Source organism: Rhinolophus sinicus, chromosome 2 (genome assembly GCF_057876585.1).
Source record: "Rhinolophus sinicus isolate RSI-liver-muscle chromosome 2, RSI-T2T, whole genome shotgun sequence".
Taxonomy (NCBI): Eukaryota; Metazoa; Chordata; class Mammalia; order Chiroptera; family Rhinolophidae; genus Rhinolophus; species Rhinolophus sinicus.
Window position 1 is genome coordinate 125,803,214 of NC_142502.1, and position 20,856 is coordinate 125,824,069.

Sequence of the window (20,856 nt, forward strand, 5' to 3'; positions counted from 1 at the left end):
GCATCTTCACATCTCATGTGGGGCAACGGTCTGAATGGTGTCCTTCACCCACCTGCTCTTCAGAGACAGAAACTGACACTCGGGAGGTGAGGACACTAGCCCATGGTCCTGGGCCAGGATGGGACAGAACTGAGGACACAGCTGTGTGTCCCTTACCACACGCCTGCCCCAGGGCTGCCGTGCCCGGCCCCCTGCTCCATCCCACCCCTGGGGAAGCCACAGTCTGACATGGGCTAAAGGCAGGATGTGACACAGAGGGGCTGCATTTCCGGCGGGAACATTCCAGCTGCATAGACACCATGGGGAAAAATTATTTTAAAATGTTTAATAAAAATGAAAAAAAGTTTTGGAAAAATTAAAAGTAGAAACAGTTTTAAAGTGGGAGAAGTAGGCCCAAATTACAACAATTTACACCAGAGGAGAAAAAGGAAAAGAAAAGCAAAATCTTGCCAGCAGACCCTGGGCCATGCTCCAGCCTGCCTGGGTCGGGCTTACCCACTGTGGTCTCTGTTTCCCGCCAGGTACCGTGTGGTGGTCTCATACCCACCCCAGAGTGAGGCAGAGATCGAGCTGAAGGAAGGCGACATTGTCTTTGTGCACAAGAAGCGTGAGGACGGCTGGTACAAGGGGACCCTGCAGAGGAATGGCCGCACGGGCCTCTTCCCGGGCAGCTTCGTCGAGAGCTTCTGAGGACATGCTCTCCACACCATGCTCACCAGGGAGGAAGGCCTCCCTCCCGGGAAACCCCAAGGCACAAGGAGACACCATGACACCCGACAGTTCCATGTCCTTTCCAAGGCCCCTGGCAGGAGACACCATTGCCTGGGATGGGGGCCCAGGGGTGTGGAGGTGGTACCTTCACCCACAACCTTTAACCAAGAGCGCACCCTGGGGTTGCTCTCCAACAAGATGCCTACTCCCCCTGTGTGACCTGTAAAGAAACATCGTTTAAAAAAGAGAAGAAGATGCTCATGGGGGTTAATTTGCTGCTGTGACTTGCTGCCGAGTTGCAGCCACTCTTGTCTGCCGCCTGTGCAAGGCTGGAAGTTGCAGAAGGGCTGCAGGGGCTCGGGTGGGTGGGCGTGGGGCCCAGAGCATTTGCAGAATGTCTTTACAGGCTGTCTGGGCTGCACATGGGGGTCCACATTGCTCCATCACCTCTCTATATACCTCAGTCACCTGCCACCTGGCCACTCAGCAAGGGTGTTCCTGGCCCAGGGCCTTCACCGGGGCACGAGCATCCCCGGGCAGGCCCGTCACGCAGCTCCTGTTGGGGCTCAGGCAGCTCCATTTGGCTTTGTCTCCTGCCGGTATTACGAGCAACACTTTTGGTTTGCCACTGCTGTCCCTTTGCATCACTTCTTTCTTACAACATCTTTTTAATGTAAAGCTGTTAGACTATATATATTTCTAATAGGTCATACATTGCCTATTTTTCATACATCTGGTGCTGCCTTTTTGTAATGACTTGGTTGAACTTGAAAGAAAAAAATGTCTGAGGAGACATCAAACGGGCAGGATTTTTATATTTACCATATGAATTTAGGAGAACTCTGCAAAGCCCATGTCCTCAGCATTACGATGTTGGCTGCTGCTCCACGGGATAAGAGGGAATCCATTTAGGGGGTTGGAGGGAGTTGGGAAAAAAACAATTTCTTTAAACCCTTACCAGAGCCACATGCTCTGTCTAGACAGTGATAATTACTATTCAAGACCTGGAACCATTTTGAGGAAAGGTCACTGTCATTGCCTTCTGGGTGGCAGTAAAAAGGCCATGAAGCTTGACCCCAGCCTAAGAAGGTGGAATTTCCCTTTTATTGCTTTAGAGAGAATGACTACAATTAGCATCGTCAAAATATGATTTCTCAGTATCGCGATGTGCAGTTTCTACCACAGTTCAGGTGTAAACCTTCACAGTTTACAAAAATCTTGTGAAGGTTTTGCCTCATTTAAAAAATAAAAAATAAATACCTGCAGCCCTATCAGGCAGTGCACTCCTTGGTCTAGAGACTAGAGGTAGAATGAGGACAGCGGGGCATTGAGTCCTCTCTGCAGACCTGCAGGATCGGAGGAGCGGGGACAGCAGACAGAGAGGAGGAAGGGGAGGCTCTGACATGGGGATCTTCCCCAAGGAGGGGTCCAAGAAATGTATTGTGCGTCCAACAGCTCACTTCCCACAGACACTGCCTGCAGGGACCCTATCATAAGTCAGTCTTTTTCTCAAGAGACTCATACCTTAGGAATACATTCTTATGTGTTCAAAGTCACGATTCGTAAACCCTGTCTATATATATTTTTACAAAACCACTCAGGTTTAAATTAGGCTGAATAAATTAGCCTTGGTAACATAAGATCTATCTCCCTGATTTTTAGGGATGCAGATGCTACGAAATCCAGACACCCATTCCCTCGCCAGGCATGATGCCTTTGAAATACGAATACTTATTTTCAGAGTTCCTATTTTGGGATGTGACTTGGCTACTTGTTCCTACCAGGTGGCTAACACGCTGGTGGGATCACGCCTAGACAAAGGCTCATTTCCTCTCTCCAAATGACAATAGATTTAATAGACTTGAGAAATTTGTTCTGAATCAAAGAAAAAACACACTCCAGTTTAAGCATAGGGAGCCCTGTGCACGGAGTTAATGACAACCAGAAGGTATCCATTTGCCAGCGATTGCCAGATTAATTGTCTATGATGCACAAATATCATGTGTGTTTAAAATCATGTCATCACCAAAAACGTACATGGATTAACACACTGAGTGAGACACATGTTCTTCTCTGAAACCAGAACTCAAATCCCCAGATAATAAGGGAAACTTTTTTTTTCTTTTTCAACGAAGGCAGTTACCAAGCAACAGAATAGATTAACTTGGACCTTCTTTCCTGTCGGGGCCACCCCCCACGTGATGCTCATCGTAGGTAGGAATTACTGAACAGCCCAGTGACGGTTGGTTAGGTGGCAGCCTACCAGGGCTCAGCACCCCTCCTGGCAGAGCCAGGCCAAGTGTCCAGTGTCGTTGCAAGGCATCAGCTGGCTCCTCTTATGGCAGAGTCAGGTGCAGCCATTGGTACTGCCTTGGGAAGGAAAGCGATGCTGTAGGCCCAGCCAGCCAGAAATCCTCTCAGGAGGGGCTCCCAGAGCAAATGCTGGGCAACCAGAGAGCAGGGAGGTACACAATAGGCCCCGTGCTTTGGACTGAGTGTTTCCAAACACGCTCAGTCAGACCCATCAACCTTCATGATAATTTAGCCCGCAGACAAGAGTAGGAGCAGAATTAGACCCTTCCTTTGGGCCTTCTTGCCTCGAAGGACACACTCATTTTGGTTGCTAAGGTGAAACAACACCTTGTCTGAAACCCTCACGTTCTGTCCTGGCCCAGGGACTTATACACCTTGGGTGTGCAGTGGCACTTGACAGCCAAGGTGACTTGATTTGAGGAGCACAGTAGAGTCCACAGCCACCACTGAGTGATGTCAGTGGACACCAAGATGACAGGGACATCTGGGCCACCAGAGGACCATGGGAAGGAAGTGGGGAGACAGAGCCAGGCAAGAGCTTCCCCGACTCCAGTGCCCCAAATAAGCTCAGTGGCCTGGCTGGGAATTTCTTTATACTTTGCACAGTACACACACACACATACACACACACCCCAATGTTTTTGTTATATTCAAATGTCAGTGTGTGATTTTGGAAGAATTGCCAGTGATGACAAATTATGATGCCTGTGTTTCCAAGTCTTTAAATAAAAATGAACATGGAGAGATCTTGTGTCTGAGTGATGGGAGCAGTGAGGGTGTGGCAGGGGCTGAGGGTCCGAGCAGAAACACCCAGCTTGGTAGGAGCAGAACTGGGCAGGTGCCACCCTGCTGGCTCACACACCTGCCACCTCAGAGTGCTTCCTTGTGGGGGACACAGGGTCTATGTCAGAGTGGTGGGCTGCCGAGAAGACAGGATGTCAGCCTACCCAGTGCACGCCAGAAATCCAGTGGCTGGGTGGTAAGGATTGAGCCACAAGCTGGCCAGGCATGGAAGACCCCTAGTTCCCTCCAGGCGCTCGTTTGTCTGGAAGCTTGCTTGTTTGACTTTATACAGATGACTCACTTTCCTTTCTTGTGGGAAAGCTTTTCGTGTCAGTAGTTATTCAAGTTCCTGGCAACCAGCAGTGTCTAGTGTTGACCTTCCAGACCAGCAGGCTCACAGCGCTGCCCTTGTCCATGTACCCATTGGGGTGCCTGAGCTGTTTCCTGGAGCACAGGGTGGAGAGTGCCTCAAATCCCCCACCAGGAAGGGCTTCAGGAGACTGCCAACCTCCAGTAAAGTGGGCCTCTCCCAAATCAGCCAGACAGACTAACACCTGGCAGAGGGCTGCCCTGGAAGCCTGACACATGTCAGGTGTTTCCTGAAACAAGCTTTCACTGCCTTCTTAGCCAACACACATGCTTTTATTCTTTGACTATCATATTTATACTTGAACTGGAAAGAAGCTTTAGCAAAGAGCAATTTTACTCTTCTGTAAAAATCAAATGAACTTATACAAGATCAGATAACACATCATGGGTTCCGGGTCGGGAGGATGGTAAGGAAGCATACCATATGCTCATCTACCTCTCCCAACAAGCCTAGTTATTCAGGTTCCTGGAAATCAGAAGTGAAAGATGCTCTTATCCTCATTTGCTAAATGAGCAATCAAGGTTAGAAGAGGTTAAATTAATTGCTCCAGATCACATAGCTCATGGAACTCAAATTCAAGTCTACTTCTCCAACTCCAAAAGCTGGGTGCTAAACAGACCCTCCATAGAAATAATATGTCAAGCATGTGTACAAGGGAAGAGCAGGGCCAGAGGACACATAGGAATGCTCATCACAATCTGTCAGGGAAGGGTGCCCGGCAGGCCAACGCAGCAAGTCAGACTGGCAAGGATAGATACCCTGACTCTAAAGATGGACATGGCAACCCCTCAGGGCCTGGTGCCATTTTACATTCAAATCCCATAACTCACTCCCCATGTTCTGAGTCCACACTAACTAAACCAACAGGACTAATCTCCCTTTGCTGGAGTTAAACCCACAGGGAGAACAGCATGCTAGCTGGGGCAGCTCAACAGCTTAACCTGCACAGCAGAGACATTTCTGATTATCCACAGTGAACTGGGGCTCCAGTCGAGGCCTCAGACCCTGTGGATTTCATAAGCAGGAGTTACCTCTCTGCCTCTTACTGACACTGACAGGTGGCATATTTGCATTGAGGAAACACTGCGTCTTTTTTCCCCAGGGGAGAAGCTCCATTTAAACTTCCCCATGAAAAGCCACACAGGGTGAGCCACATTGCTCACACAGGGTGAGCAATGAGGAGTGAGAGCAGCCAGCTCCCAGCAGAGCTGTGAAGACAGCACACAATTAGCCATTAACAGGATGGGCTGACCTGAGAGAGACACCTAAGTAGTCTTGTAAGGATTCGCGGGAGAGGCAACCAAGCAACTTTTCAATTGTCCATGTTGATGGCTGCCTGTGTGGCCATTGACTCCTCTCTGAACTAGTTCTGTCCTCTGACAGGTTACAACACGATCAACTGGCATGTGAAGAATTAAATCCCAGACACCCAAAAGAGCTGTGGCAGAGTGTCTTTGGCAAGTGCCCTTTCATCTGAAAATGTCAGAAAATATCTGGAATAAGTAAAATGAGGAGATTCTTGACTCAAGTGATTGAAAAGCCAAAGGTAGTCATCCGAGATACGTAGAAATTATGGTTCTGGTTGTTATGATGACTAGAGAAACTGCCCACATTTTACTAGTGGGAACCGGGGATGTTGAACATTTTGCAATGTGTAGAATAGTCCCACACAGTGACAAATGTCCTGCCCAAATGCTAACAGTACGTCCATTAGGAAATTGGTTTAGGTGAATCCAGGTGCTCATACGCTGTTCTTGGGTATTTCTGTCTTTGCTGTCCTCCATGCTGGCTTCTTTGTCAGGCAGCCTCTCCATACATCACAGTAATATTGTCACCAGCAGGTTTGTGATGACCCACAGCTTAGCCATCCCTACAGAAAGAGAGCATCTCTTTCTCAGTGGTCCCAGGTTAAACTCCTGGGATGGACCCCCCCTCCCCCAATTCAGTCTGGGCCCCTGCTGACCGACCTGACTCAGCCTTGTGGATAGAGGGCAGTAATATCCTTACTAATGGGGCCTCAGATAAAGGCTGTCACTGAGCTGTCACCAACCCAAACCACAGGGACTGAGGATGGAAATGAGAGGATGTCCCATAGTCCTGGTTGCAAAACAGGAGGAAATTGTAACTGACCAGGTAAAAGCAGCAGACACCCACTCCACAGCACCACCTCCCACCGACTCACGGCACTGTCCCCAGAAATCCCCCAGCAAAGTCTGAGACGGTGGATCATCAGAGGGTCACTGTACCATATTTATGAAAATGAGACCTAAAAACTGGATCTAAAAAAAAGTCCCACAGGAAATATTGACAGAGTTGGACATAATTAAGAGTGTGGAGGAAGACATGTTCTTCAGTGTCCTAAAAACAGGACCACATAAAAGCCAGGATATAGGAAGGAATTGGCATGGAGGAAATCCACCCACCCATGCTCCATCTAAAGCTCCAGTCCTCATCCCTCCACTCGTCATATAATGCGTATCGATAGAGCATTCACAAGTGCTAAGCTGGACCTAGAGCCACGGTGAGGTAGGACAGAGTTTACAGTCAGGACGGGAGGGTCAGCACAGAACAAGTAACTAGAAACACAAAAAGAGCCGTTGTCATGCGGGGTGTCATGAGGGGTCTCAGCTTCTGCTCCCCACACCAGAATGCAGGATATGGCAAAGCCAAAAAGGAACACCCACGGAGCTATAGATAGGGGAGTCATACCACTATAGTCTCGCTGGCAGCTGGGCTGGAGACACAGGAAGCAGGAGCCACACGATCCGCAATCCACTGTCTGTGCCAACCAACCAACCCCCTTGCTAACAGCAATCCACCGTACTAACTGCAATCCACACTAGCTGGCTTAGCCATGACAGTTTATCAGTGGCTAATAGCTAACCACTAACAGCTGATGGCCAATTAGTCACAGCTGATGGCCATCTGCTACCTGAGCCAGCACCTTTGCACATGAGGCTGAGAACCGGGAAACTGCTCTCTCAGACTCTGTCCCCACAGCCGTGCCTGAGGAAAACAGGCTTCAGAAGCACAAAGCAGAGGGATCTAGCCCACTCAAGGACAAGGTCTGAGCTGATTCCTGCCTGGAGATTCTTGGCAAAAGTGGGCAATGTCCACACAACAGGCAAGGAGCTCGCTCCTGCCCCAGAAAGGGATAAGCACATTTCTGCCAGGAGAAACCGGAGGATGTGGACCATTTTATCAAGGTCATTTCAAGACATTTGCTCTACATCTGTGTAACTTCTCACCATCCCTCCCACTTCTCTACTCATTCATTCAACAGCTATTTCCTAAGATTCCTTGTACCAGGCACCAGGATCACAGAGATAAATGGAGGCAAGATTGATGTAGGAATATTTTTCCTGTGAGTCCCCAAATGATGTAGATGATGTTGGATCTGCCGGCAGTTTCTGGGTGTGAGCCGGGATCATGTCTCCTGAGACCAAAGAATGGAAACACAGACCCAGGAGAGGCAAAGAGTTTTAAAAAGAGGATAGTTTATTGAAAGCAGAGTCAGAGCTCCCAAGTGGGAGGGGGTCCCGAATGGGGGTGCCCCGTGACTGAGGCAAAAGCTCTTACTTTGATACCTTCCCTTGCCTGCTTGGGGAAGGGGAGCTGTTTGAAGAAGGGAACTGGTGCCTTCTAATGAAATTCGTCTACCAGGTTTGTTCTGCTTGTCCATCCTAAAGGAATTAGCAAAGTAACCCACTTTTATCTATCAGATCTGCTCCGTTTGTCAGGCCAAAAGGAATTTTATGATTAACCTCATGGCCTTGTTACATTATGTCCTAGAGCGAAGGAGTGATTTCAAAACCTGGAGTTTTAGGATATGGCGGTCTTTGTTTATTCCACCAGGGACCTCCCTGTCTACTTAGGGACATGCTAACACTCCTGTCTCAAGATGACCCTACCAGAGATACAAACCTCCCTGGAGCTCCTGCCTGGTGGACCCTGGCAAGTCAGTCAGAAAATATTATATTTGGTGCTGTGGGAACAGAGAGGAACAAACTCATGGCACCTGTATTAGCTTGCTACAGCTGCCGTAATAAAGTACCACAAACTGGGTGGCATAAACAACAGACTTTTATTCCTCACAGTTCCAGAGGCTGGAAATCTGAGTTCAAGGTAGCCGCAGGGGTGATTTTTCTGAGGCCCTTCTCCTCGCTGGTAGGTGGTCATCTTCTCCCCGTGTCTTCACAGTCTTCCTTCAGTATGTGTCTGTGTCCAATTTCCTCTTCTGATAAGGACACTAGTCATATTGGATTAGGGCTCACCTGAGTGACCTAATTTTACCTTAATTACTTCTTTAAGGACCCTACCTCCAAATATAGTGATATTCCGAGGTATTGGGTATTAAAACATCAACATATAAATTTGGGGGCGGGGGATGCCACTTAGCCCATAGTAATGCCTATGTTAATGGATACCACATTGTAATGAAGACGTCAAAAGTTAAATAAAAGAACTAGACAGTAGCTACTAGGCAAATAATTACTATAGTTCAAGATAAGGAGGGATCACAAGGAGAATCTCCTCTAGCTGTGGAGGGTGGCATGGCAGGTCCCTTTTAGAGAGGGAAAGAATGTTCTGTGAGGGAACCAGAGGGGCTGGAGAGAGCGTGGCTGAAACTGAGAGATGGGGAAAGGGGAGGGAGGAGAGGACGGCTGGAGATGAGAATGGGCAGGCAAGCAAGGGCATCCTTCTAAGCTAAAGGCAAGAGGAAACCTTTAAAGAGTTTTAAGGGGGAGGGTGAAACAACCATATCTGTGTTTTGAAGCTCCCTCTGTTGGCGATCCAGAGAATGGGTCCCAGGAATGTGGGGGAGCCAATGAGGACACTACTGCAGAATTTCATTGTGTGTTGGCAAGGATGTGGAGAGATGTGGGCAGAGCTGCAGGGCCTCCCTGAGAAGCCAGTGTGGAGGCCACGGAGGACGCTGTCCGTGTGTCTGCGAGGGAGTCTTTACGAGATTGCGGAGACAAGGAAGAGGAGGGCTGCAGGAGCCCCAGGAAATCTCCCAGCTATGGGCTGATGGATTAGTCAGGGTTCCTCAGAGAAACAGAACCAATAGTAGATATAAAGAGAAATAAGAGGACACTTATTGTGGACATTGGCTCACATGATTATGGAGGCTGAGAAGTCCTACGACCTGCTGTGTGCAAGCTGAAGACCCAGGGAAGCCGGTATAAGGCCGTCTAGGTGCAAAGGCCTGAGAACCAGGACCTCCCAAGTCTGAGGGCAGGAGAGGATGGAAGTCCCAGCTCAAGAAGAGAGAGAATCACTTGGAATGGATGATGCCCACGCCCATGGGTGAGGGCGGAGCTTCTTTACTCATTCTACTGATTCAAATGCTAATCTCTCCAGAAACACCCTCACAGACACATCCAAAAATAATGTTCAATCTGTTATCTGGGCATCTCTTAGCCCAGATACATACAATTAACCTTAGATACATACAATTACCCATCATAGCTATAACCCATCAGGATCCCCTGTTTAGCAGACCCCAGGGGACCCCTGGGTTGCCTGTTGCCAAGAGACCCTCTCAGCACACTGGTGAGGGACTTGCTCCTTTACCGAAATGAGAGGCCAGCCTCCCTCCTCACCCTCTGTGGCTCATCTGGGTAACGCTTTGCCCCAGATGTCGATGGTCCTCAGGGCTTCCTTTCTATTTCTGGCTGTGACCAGATGCTCTGAGCACCCACAGCCCCTTCTGAACAAGGCAGCCAGCAAAGCTTACGCAACGGCCCTTTGCTGTGCGCTGTGTGACACCCCTTCTCACTATCTTGGCCTCGGCCCGTCTGACCAGGGCTGGACTGCCCACAGGAGAGCCAAGGGGGTTCTATATCAATTATACAACCAAAGGAAGAAGTTTCCCTCCATGGGAACTGAATGCAAGACAGTGAGACAGTGGCCGTGAGGAACGCAGACAGGAGCAAAAGTAGAGAACGGCTCAGTGAGGGAGGCATGCATCCCCGGTCCCTAGAATTCTACTCCATCCTCATCTGAGATGAAGGCAAGTGTGTATGAAATAGTAAGTACTCACTCCGCTCAACCCATGCTTAGTGCTTTACCCACATTGTTTTATTTTTGTCTTTACAACAGCCTTATGAGGCAGAAACTGTTTTCATGCTCATTTCACAGATGGGGAAACTGAGTCAGAGAGCCATTAAGCAAGTCCCCAGTGGTGGTGCAGATGGCAAAGTGGTGCAAATGGGATTCAAACACGGGCAGTCTGGCTAAACACCACGTTCCTGACCCAGGGAAGCCTGTGTGGGTCACGTTTGACAGTGTCCCCATATGACTTCCTGCATACTGTGACAATATAGTGGCATTAACAATACAGAGGATCCTGAAGTCTGACTGTAGAATAATGTCCCCCACAGCCACAGTGGGTTTTCGGCTTTCCCTTTGTGGCCTCTGATGCCAGTGCCCCAGATGGCCCTGTATGCCACTGACCCCACTCGAGTGACAACCAATTCTTTGAGTCAAACAGAACAAAAAGTCCTCCCATCTGCAGGTGTGCCTCTGCTCAATGCCCAAAGGCTGGGGTTTGGTGGTCTGGGGGTGATGTCCCTGCAGCCAGACTGGGAGAAACTGCTCACCGTGCCTAGAGCAGCCTGCATCCACTTGTGAGAAATCACACCAGTGTTCACTCTGCCGGGCTCAGGGCTGAGCAAGGCTCCTGGCACCCTCAGGAAGTGGAGCCCTAAGGAGGGAGAGGACAAAAAAGAAACTCGGGAGTCAGAACCCATGTTTTAGCCCCACATCTGCCTCACACCAGCTTTATGACCTTGGTGAGGTGGGCGCAAAACACCTCACCTGCTGTTCAATTCTCTAACAAATTTCACACACGCTGAAGGAATGCTCTGCTTGAAGCATTTCCACCCAAACTGCCTTCAGATTGGCACAAGATACACATGTTCATCCCATCACAGCCTTGCAGACCAGTGGCTGAGGTCTCATGGCACTAGTGTCACCAGAAGACTAGCTAGGAGGCTGTCCAGGCCCTGGCTACCCAGGGAAGGCCTCACTGAGGACGTAGGACAGAGCCTGCCTGGGTCCTCAGAGGCCAAGGGCAGAGAAAAGATTGAAACTGTTCCAGGCAGCATGGCCCCGGGCTGAGGCCCAGTTTCATGAACCGTCGCCATGGCCACCCTGACCCGGCACGCTGCCAAGCCTGGCCAAAACAAGGAGGAAGGCTCTGGAGATGTCTGAACCTTCACGTGCTTGGCCCCACCTGCCCATCCTGCCTCGTGGCCACCCACGTGAGAGCCTGTACCTCTGGAAGACACCATCACACATGATCATAAACCAGGGTGCCCTCAACATGAATCAATTTTAGGTGGTTGTCCTGCCGCTTTCAGCAGCTCTGCCTTGTTTGGCTCTGTGAGGCGCCTCCCTCATTCTGGCAACTCTCCTCTCGGACAGAGGACACCCTCTGCTCCTCCTCCAGCTGGGGCTCCCCTCCCCCCGCATGCCCATGGTGGCCTTGTGCACTCGTGCGGTCTGAAGTGAGTCCTGCGACTGAAAGGCCTCAGCCTCCCCTCCCGAGCTGAGTCACAGAATCTGGCTGCTGGCTGGACTCATCCACTCTACCTGCCACAGGCACCCCCACACATTCCGAGGTGAACAGCCCCCCGACCCCCCTTCCCAGTCTCAACTGGTGGGATCCAGGCATAACCAGGGGCCACACTCTACACATCACTCATTCTTCCTAACATCCAACCAGTCTCCACATGTGCCTGCTGCTTTTACCTCCCAACCCATGGCCCCATTCCATTTTTCTGTTTCCATGCTGGACGCGTTCAAGTACAGGACGTGTTCAAGTACCAGTACACACAGGCCAGTCTGACCAATGAGGGTCTGGGCTGGTAGCTAAGGATTTTATTATCACCCCTGCTCACCGTCTCGCCTAGTCTGCTGCAATCACCCTGCACCTGGTCTTCTTATCTTCCTCTGTGTGTCTCTTTATCTTCATGCCAAGTATTTTTTGAGAATCTTTGACTGGAGGGGCCCTGTTGAGTTAAGATACGAGCAGGTGTACTGGGCCCTGTGTAAGATGAGTTAGTTGTAGAGGCTGATTAAGAAACAGTGAGGGGTGGTGGGGTAACTCAGGTGGTTGGAGCGCCATACGCCTAACCCTGAGGTCACCGGTTCGATTCCCACATGGGCCAGTGAGCTGCGCCCTCTACAGCTAAGATTGTGAACAACAGCTCAACCCGGAGGGCCACTGTGAGCAGCCGCCTCCAGCGGGGAATGGGGACTGGAAAAAAAGAAAAAGAAAAAAGAAACAATGAGAAGCTAGCTCTGTGGGAAGCAGCGATTGGGCTGGGCACCCAGAGATCCTCAGACCCTATCTCTGACTTTCCAGCTTCCTGGTACATCCTTCTCTCTGAGGTCCTCCTGAGGTCCCACCCAGGGATGCCTCTGCGACCCACACCTGCTCACTAGACCCTGCCCCAACCCCTGTTTCTTTTCCTGAGCCACCAGCCATGGTGGCTGTCTGCTTCTTGAAAGCTAAATAACCTTCTGTGTCCCTGCTCGCAAGCATCCTTTAGGCCCACCTTTACTTCAGTTGTTGCCATGGCAACCAGCTTTAGTGAGTGTCACCTGACTGCCTCTCCCTTTGGCTGAACCTTTGTGTCCTGGGGCTTTCCCGTCACCCCAATGAGGAAAGCCTGCAGAAGTCTGCACAGCACTTACACATCAGAACAGCTGGAGGTACCCAGGGACACCTGGACCGATGCCCAACAGAACTGGTGGATAGATACCACTCCCTGTCTGTGGGATCATTCTGATACTTCCCTCCTTCCCAGGTGGTTTTCCTGGTCTTCCGCTGCTGTTCCCTGGAGTTACTGCTTAAAAGAAAGCACCCACACAACAGCTGTCTCAGCATCTAGCCTCCGTTTTTTCACACCTGTGCTGCCCCCCACACACACACACACCCTCTTCACTCCCCTAGCACTCTGTATTGGATGAGGATGAAGAGGAGGAGGACCATGTGGGAGGGAGGAGAGGCGGGACAACCAGGAAAGTTGTAGTCTGTGCCCTTCCCAACCCAGGGCCAGCCTGGATCTGGCCAAGAGTGCAGGGATGGGGTGTCACTCACAGACCAAGCCGTCACTCACAGCACATGCTGTGTCACTCTCTCCTCACCCCAGTGGGGGTGCAGGACGCCTCGATACTAGCTGGTGAGCAAATTCTAGGAGAACCAGCAGCTCATCTAGAAACCCTGGCTACCTCCTGTCCCTGAGTGCATTCCCATTCCCAGCAAGCTTCCATCTGGAGTGAGGATGAAAGAAGGGTCTCAAAATGGACATGTCTCCATGTCCCCCAGGAAGGCAGTACGCCCAATGTCTGTCTCCTTCCTCAAAGTGATCTCGCGCTCTCGCACTCTGAGACTGTTTGACACTGGAGCTCGCCATCAAGATCCCAGCCCAGATTCGGAGCTTAGGTAAGACCCTAGGACTTCCCATGAGCTGGGCAGCTGCTCCTAGACTCTCATTTTGATTCACAACTTGGTTGGGGATGTAGAGCATCAGTGCAGCTCTGAGCTGGTACATGTGAAGCGTCTGCCTGAGACTCAGAAACCTACATTATGAAACTGAGACCAGGGCAGTTAGGGCAACGCAGGTCCAGGTGTGCGCGCTGCCCGCCACGCTGGCCCACAGCCCTGCCACCCTCAATTCTGGTGAATGAAGAGATGGAATCAGCTCTGACGTCCTCTGGTGAAAGGGGAAATGCTCAGGGCATTTTAAGTTAAGTTCAGGACATTTTGGCTGTGTCTAGGGACCAGCCTTTGTTCGGGCCTGCCACACAGCTGTTGGGAGGCTGCAGGTACAGGGGCTGCCCCTCAAGGTGGCACGTCCCCTCCACCCACAGGCCGTGGGCATAGAATGTACTTCCCATCCAAGCCTAGAACGCTGCTGTCCCAGCCAGAGTGGACCAACGCCAGCATCCCAGTGGCCTTGTGTGTGACCTCAGCTGGGACTGAAGCATTCTTCCTCCCACTTCCCACTTTCGGTCACCATGGGATCATTTGACATCTGGAACTCTTCTTGCAGTTTTATTACTTTTCATGAAGTTGACACAGCTTGACTCCTTTGGGGTCCTTGGCCATGCTGGGAGGAAGATGTCCCCTCCTGTCCCCAGGCCCTGGGGAGCCTGAGCCAGGCTCCTCACACAGACGCTGTGGGCACCTCCTCAGACAGCCTCCTCCTCTCCAGGCTCCTGATACTGCCTCCTTCTCTCATTGTCTCCCACTCCCTTTCCCGCTCACATACACCCTTCTCTCCCCAAACCCTTTACCAGTAGCCACAGATGCTGAGAATGCAGAGCCAACAGCTCTGGGCAGTCCCCACACCCAGTGCTCTGCTTGGTGGTGAACGCGAGCACAGGGACGATGTGCTCCCTGGAAATCACCAGTGGCTTCCAGGACCAAATGCCTCAGCACGAAGCCGCAGTGGAGCCGAGAACTCCCCAGATGACAGGAGCAGTTAGCATCATGGCATACCTTTCCCATCCTGTCCTGTAGCCCTGACCTCAGGCTCACCTCCCCAGTGTGGGACTCAGGAAGACCGGAGTCCCTGAGAGGCCCACTTGTCCCATCAGCCAGATTTCCAGCATCCCAACATGGGGTGCCTTGTACTCAGGGTAGGAAGTACTTTGGCCTAACTTCCTGTTTAAGGCTCAGGATTCGCACTCCACTCCAGGAGCTCTAGTGGAACGCAGTAGTTAGTATTCAGTGATTTCCAGCCCAGGGATGTGGAAGCGATCCTGTGAATCAGACGCCCCCTCCTGCTCACCCAAACCAGTAGTGCAGCCTGGCAGCTGTGACCCCCTGCTTCCCACTGGGCTGCCTCCTACCCCTGCAGACCAAGTCCTGAATCTGGCCATAGGGACACCGAGAGCCTGCAGGTCCTAGAGGCCCCAGCAACCCCAGAGACATCCGCCTGGCCTGCCAGCATGCCAACAGCTCCGCTGCCCGTGACCCCCGGCCTGTGTAGTCTGGCTTTCTTTCAGAGCTCATTTCATGGGTGTTTCCTGGGTTAGAAAGAAACAAGTTCAAATGTTGGGTCTCTACTGACTGTATGATATCTGGTCAGCATTCCTTCATCTAAAAAATGTGGTATGATAAACCTACTCTCAGGTTCAAGGATCAAGTTGCATAATCTTCGTAAACTGCCTCTTGCAAGAGAGGCTTTCCAGGCCTTCCTGGTTGTCCCACCACAAGGACCCCTGGATCCCCAGCTGGGGCTCGGGCCCCTCATTAGATAAGGGTAATTAAGCTCATAGCCATTATGTGCACAGGTCCTGGCCCCTCCTTAGGGGACAAGACAGCACCGAGGGGTGGTGGCCATTGGCTTACAGCTCCCACCCACATAACCCCAGGGCCGGCCCGGGAGAGCTCGGGCACTGACGCTTTCATTGTTCATGACACTGAGGAAGCAGAAAGGAGGTGAAGGTTTCCTGTGGGTGAAACTCATGGCTGACTTCTTACAGGAGCCCCCCAATACCTGAAACAGGGCCGAGAGTGTAACGCACAGCTAACTATAGTACAGAGCAGATTCTCAGTTCACCAAACACTGAATGGAAAGGGCCTGTCGCTTGCTTTCAGCTGAACATCTCAACATGGTGGTATTTTCCAGAACAGACAGTCCAATTATTTTCCCATAATAACTTTTTTAAGTTCAAAAAATAGTTTATCACTGCACCTCATGAGTTAAAATGGACGCTGGTTGCTGGGGTGGGGTGGACAGTGTCTCCCTCAGCGTTCCTGGTATTGGCATAATGAGCCACAGCCTGGCCCCTGAGTTCATGATTCAGGAAATAGTGATGGCAGATACTGCTGGGCTGGCCTCCCCAGCAAAGAAAGACCTTCCAGGAATGCCAGCCCCACCCCTTCCCCACAGGCCCAGAACCAGCTAGAACCACTGTGTCTTGGGTTGTGGGAGGGGGTTGTCCCTGGGGGTGAAGCCTTGGAAAGGGTGACCCGGAACTTGCGAAAGGATGCAGAGACCCGGATGATCTCATCCTCCCTCTGGGAGCTGCCCCCTGAAGCCCGCCTCCCTTGCCCTGTAATAGCTCGCCCTACACCTCCACTCCCAGAAGCTATCCAAGCTCTAGTTTGTTCCCATGCCTGCCACCTTATTTAGCAGGGGACCACCCAGTGCCTGGAATGTACTACATGCTCAAGAAAAAGCCTGATGAGGTCATTGATCATTAATGGGTCAATCTACGGCCTTATGGGTACCTCAGCTGGAATGTTTCTCCTCGGTGTTGCATTGTTACCTCAGCGAGGAAGGCCAGACAGGCCAAAGGAAACAGAAAACTTCAAGCGTGGTGCCTACACTGCCCTGGAGACTCCGGCTATTTGCTTTGTTGAGTCCATTAAGGTATTGGAGGAGGCAGACTTTGACAAGCCCTGGAGCCCTGGTCCCGCTCTCCCTCTTCCCCAGTCCCACCTGCAGCCTCTAAGGAATGTGTGATCTCACAGTGCCTTTGGGACCTGCCACCTGTCTGCCCACGGCCTCACTTTTGATTCTCCACCTTGATCACACGCTGGAATTGCCTGGAAGCTTTCAAAGACCCCAACCTTTGTCCTTGCCTGTGATTTTGATTTTAATGGTCTGGGATGGAAGGTGACAGAATACACAGCTCAGGCTGACACCCACTGTGTATATAGAGAAGGCTGCAGGCACAAATCACAAACGTGGGGTTAGATGTCCCACTCGAATTGTGTCGTTTCTGGGGTGATCTCTGGGGTGACCTACAGTAACTTAGGGGTGGGATTATTTAGGGTCAATGCATGGTTGTAGCTTAAGTCTTGGAAAGGAGTTTCCTAAGGGCAGTCGGGGAAGACTGGACCAAAGAATGCTGGCATCGAGTCTCATTTTATATCAGAGAGGCAAACACGGATGAAAATAGAGTGGGATACTGTGCTATGGTCCTGCTGCCAAGTAAGGTGCCCAGAGGAGCAAATGCACCCTGCCTGGCTCTCAACCCAACCGTTTGTTTCTCTAATTGGCCTCATTAGAATCCTTGAACAGAATCCCTAATAAATAACTTTCAGGATATAGGCAATTATGTTACTTTTTTAGTTTCCACCTACCTAGCATGGGTCTGTTTCTAACCCTTAAGCAAGAGCTATTTGGGCTGGCAGGTCGGCTCAGGTGGTTGGAGCTCTGTGCTCCTAACGCCAAGGTCACCAGTTCGATTCCCACATGGGCCAGTGAGCTGCGCCCTCTACAGCTAAGAGTGTGAACAACAGCTCTCCCTGGAGCTGGGCTGCTGTGAGCAGCGGAAGAAGGTTGGTGTGAGCTGCTGTGTGCTGCCATGTGCTACAGTGGGCTACCATGTGCTGCCATGAGTGGCTGGCAGCCAGTGTGAGTGGCTGGCAGCTGACGAGAGCTGCTGTGAGCTGCTGTGAGCAGACAACTGGTGACCGACTGCTTCAGCTGGGGGGAGCACAAGGCTCATACTACCAGCATGGGCCAGGGAGCTGTGTCCTAAACTAGACTGAGATCTGGAGTGGGCAGGGGGAGGCAGAAGGAAGGGGGCGGGGGGAAGCAAGCGCTATTGGAATATAAGTCTTATTTTTTCTGCTAAACCGTCCAGACCTCCCCTCCAGGGAGGAAGAGTAGGCTACTCTTTTCCTGATTCGCTGTACACAGGGTCTTAGCTGTATTGACTGAGCGCTGAGCACTTTGCATGATAATCTCATTTAACTTTATAAGCACCCTGCACACGAGTACTGCCGTCATGCTGTTTAACTGACTTGTAAAATGGGGATTTAGGGAGGTTAGGTAACTTCCCTGCGGCCTCACAACCAACAATCAGCCGAACTAAGAGTCAGCCCCTCCCCACCACCTCCACAGCCCGATAGCTCCTATCCGCAAATAGGCGTTGCTCCCATAGCCCCTCAACTCTAAGAGAGAAAGCGTCTGCTTTCAGAACCTTCACTGTGTGATTTCTGATGGACATTCTATGACCGACATCAGTCAGTGAGATTGTATGGAAAGCTAATATGTATCTATTGAATCAAAATTTCCCATCGACCTTTGTTGGCATTTTAAAAACGCATCCTCACAGAGTGCTTTCGGTTCCAAGGCATATTTATCACTTCACTACTCATCCAAACTTTTAGTTCCAGGATCATTGATCCAGCTGTCATTCCTACCGTTAAGGAACAGGCAGGCATAGAGAAAGGCCTGGGGAAGGAGGGCTCCCTGAGCTCCACTGCAGCTCAGCACAAACTGGGTTCCTCCAGTTGTTGGGGAGATCGCACTAGGTGACTCCTGGGTCACCTAAAAATGCTACATGCTGGTGCTAATTATGCCAATGACTTACATCCTAATAGATGGCCAGAGTCTTGCAATTGGGAAGAGATTGGGTTTCCCAGGGTGGGCATGTGGCCGAGTCTAGGAGGACCAGGTGTGGGAAATAGTAGGTGGTGGGGAGTCTGCAGGGCAGCCCCCAGCCACTGTTCTTGATCTTAAGGCTTCTTTTGAAAACCAGGTTCCACTAACCAAAGGCAGAAAGAAAGAGGAATGGCCCAGATCACATGTGCCTGGGGATTTTAGTATCCAGAGATACTTGGGTGATGAAACGGGAGAGTTAGATTTCCAGGACTCAGTGCTTTCAGGAAGAATTCCACGTTTAGGAGAAGTTGCTTGGAGTCAGGCATTGAAACCCCAAGGATGTGATGTCGCACTAGCAGTGGCTGAATGCTCCCCTCCCCACCATAGGCGTGTGCTCTGCCCGAGTCTCTGCTCAGAGCAGGGTGAGAGGACTCTAGGTCCAGGAAAGTAAGTGTTAGGTTTGTCTTCTTACCTAAGACAGTCACAAACTCTGCATGACATTTATTCAAGTTAGTTGAGGGAACGTAGCTCTTCTTTCTTACTTTTCTTAGAGGATGAAGTATTTCTAAACAAGACGGGGGAAACACTTTCGAAAGGAAGTCAGAGAAAATGTCTTGTGAAGCTGTGGTGCTCATTCCCACACTGGAGCAGGTGGGGAAGTGTGGGGTGGGAAGGGATGCTTTCTCCAGCCCTGGATGTACATAAGCCTCCTGGGTCAGCAGCCCGACTTGGAGCATTTGTGGGACCCAGCTGCTGACATCAGGTAGGAAGGAAATGGATGACCCACTGGCACCTGGCTTTCTCTGCCTCCAGCTCTAGGATGTGAAGAGGCATGTGAACTGCTGTCACATTTACTGCTGCTGTTGAGGCAAGAACTGGCTGAACCTGTTTCACAGCGATGAAGAAAGAGCTGCCTGGTCCATCATCCTGTGGGGTCCTTGCCTGGTTCCTTCTGTCACCAGCACAATCTGCCCTGGGTGAGCCTTTGGGGGCAGGGGGAAGCAGGGCCCAAGGACCCACAAACTACCCCATGCGCATGCAGACCCTGCCACAGCGAGAATTGTGACAGGGACCCTGGAGCCTGTCCTGAGGACATTTGCAGTCCTGGTAAGAGGTGACTGTGGTAGGGTGAGGGCCATGCAGCAGGCATCCCTTCTTTCAGAGAGGATGGAGACAGCGTCAGGAGAAGGACAATGAGGATAGTGACCAATGGAGCAGTTAGGTCAGCGCTCTGAGTCACCGTCTCACCTATACAATGAGGAAAGGGATACTGACCATCCTTCCTCATAAAGATCAGCAGGAACCGTGCGTGTCGTGCTCCTGGCACAGGGTACGTCATATCATATATCGCCATTTACGGAATATTCCAGTGGATGCTTGTCAGGAACCCACAGTGACACCGCCAGTAAGGAGACTTCGAGGGTCTTCATGTCTGAAGTTACAGAACTCCCTCTGAAGCCCGGAGTTTGTAATGAGGAGGTTGTAGCTATGGACTTGAGAAGAAACATATCTGCTGAAAAAGACTTCTTGTGGTTAACCGGGCCCAAATTCATAACCAGAGTCTAGCAGCCATTGCTGACAAAGGCCGTTCATGCACCCTGCATGTCGGGAAAAGCTGCAGACTGAGTTTTTAACCTCCTGTACTGCGCTCCTGCTGCCTGAGTCAACCATTATAAGGGAGTTCCTGGCTTCATCTTTCAACCAATGGACTGAGACCTGCCCCATCCAATCAGAATTGCTCAAATATATCCTCATTTGTATTTACACTACCCAATCAGAACTGGATGGTTTGCAAACCTCACTTACAAAGAGGTCCCAAATGAGGTTTGAACTCTTGGGCTTGTTGCCTGCCACAGAAGCACATCCTGGAACTTGCTTACCTTGGAGTCTTACCACCTGAACCCGACCAATTTTTTTTTTAATTAGCCTTTACACCACGGAAAGAAACCAATAGGAAAAGTTTCCTTTGTTCTAGCTTGTGGCTTTTGCCTTTATAAGCTCTGGCTTTCTTTGTTCTCTCCAGAGTGTGCTTTTGGTTTCCTCCGGAGGCTGCATTTCCACAGTTTGTAAACTGTTCGCCTGAATAAACTCTCTTTTTGCATAGTTTGTGTATTTTTGTTGACACAGCAGTACCAGGGGTGCGGAGGAAGCTCCTGCCTCCCGGGCAGGATGCTCACAGCTGGGTGCTTCCACCACCCTTAATGTTCCCAGTCTCATCCACTCACCTAGTGCTTCTCCCCCCTGCCCCATCACCACTTCTGTGTCCGTAGCCCCACGATGGTTCTGAGGACAGGGATGCATTTATTGGTCTTTCTC

The 20,856-nt window shown here is 50.8% G+C and overlaps 1 protein-coding gene across 2 annotated transcripts in view; it reads left to right on the plus strand.

Moving 5' to 3' along the window:
• Nucleotides 1–3,768, plus strand: part of SH3RF3 (SH3 domain containing ring finger 3) — a 368,321-nt gene extending 364,553 nt beyond the window's left edge. For both annotated transcript variants that reach the window (XM_019715017.3, XM_019715016.3), the window contains one exon: nt 522–3,768. In XM_019715017.3, coding sequence (XP_019570576.3) covers nt 522–690 — 169 coding nt within the window. In that variant the 3' untranslated portion in view covers nt 691–3,768. The remainder of the gene's footprint in view (nt 1–521) is intronic.
• Nucleotides 3,769–20,856: the final 17,088 nt, after the last annotated feature.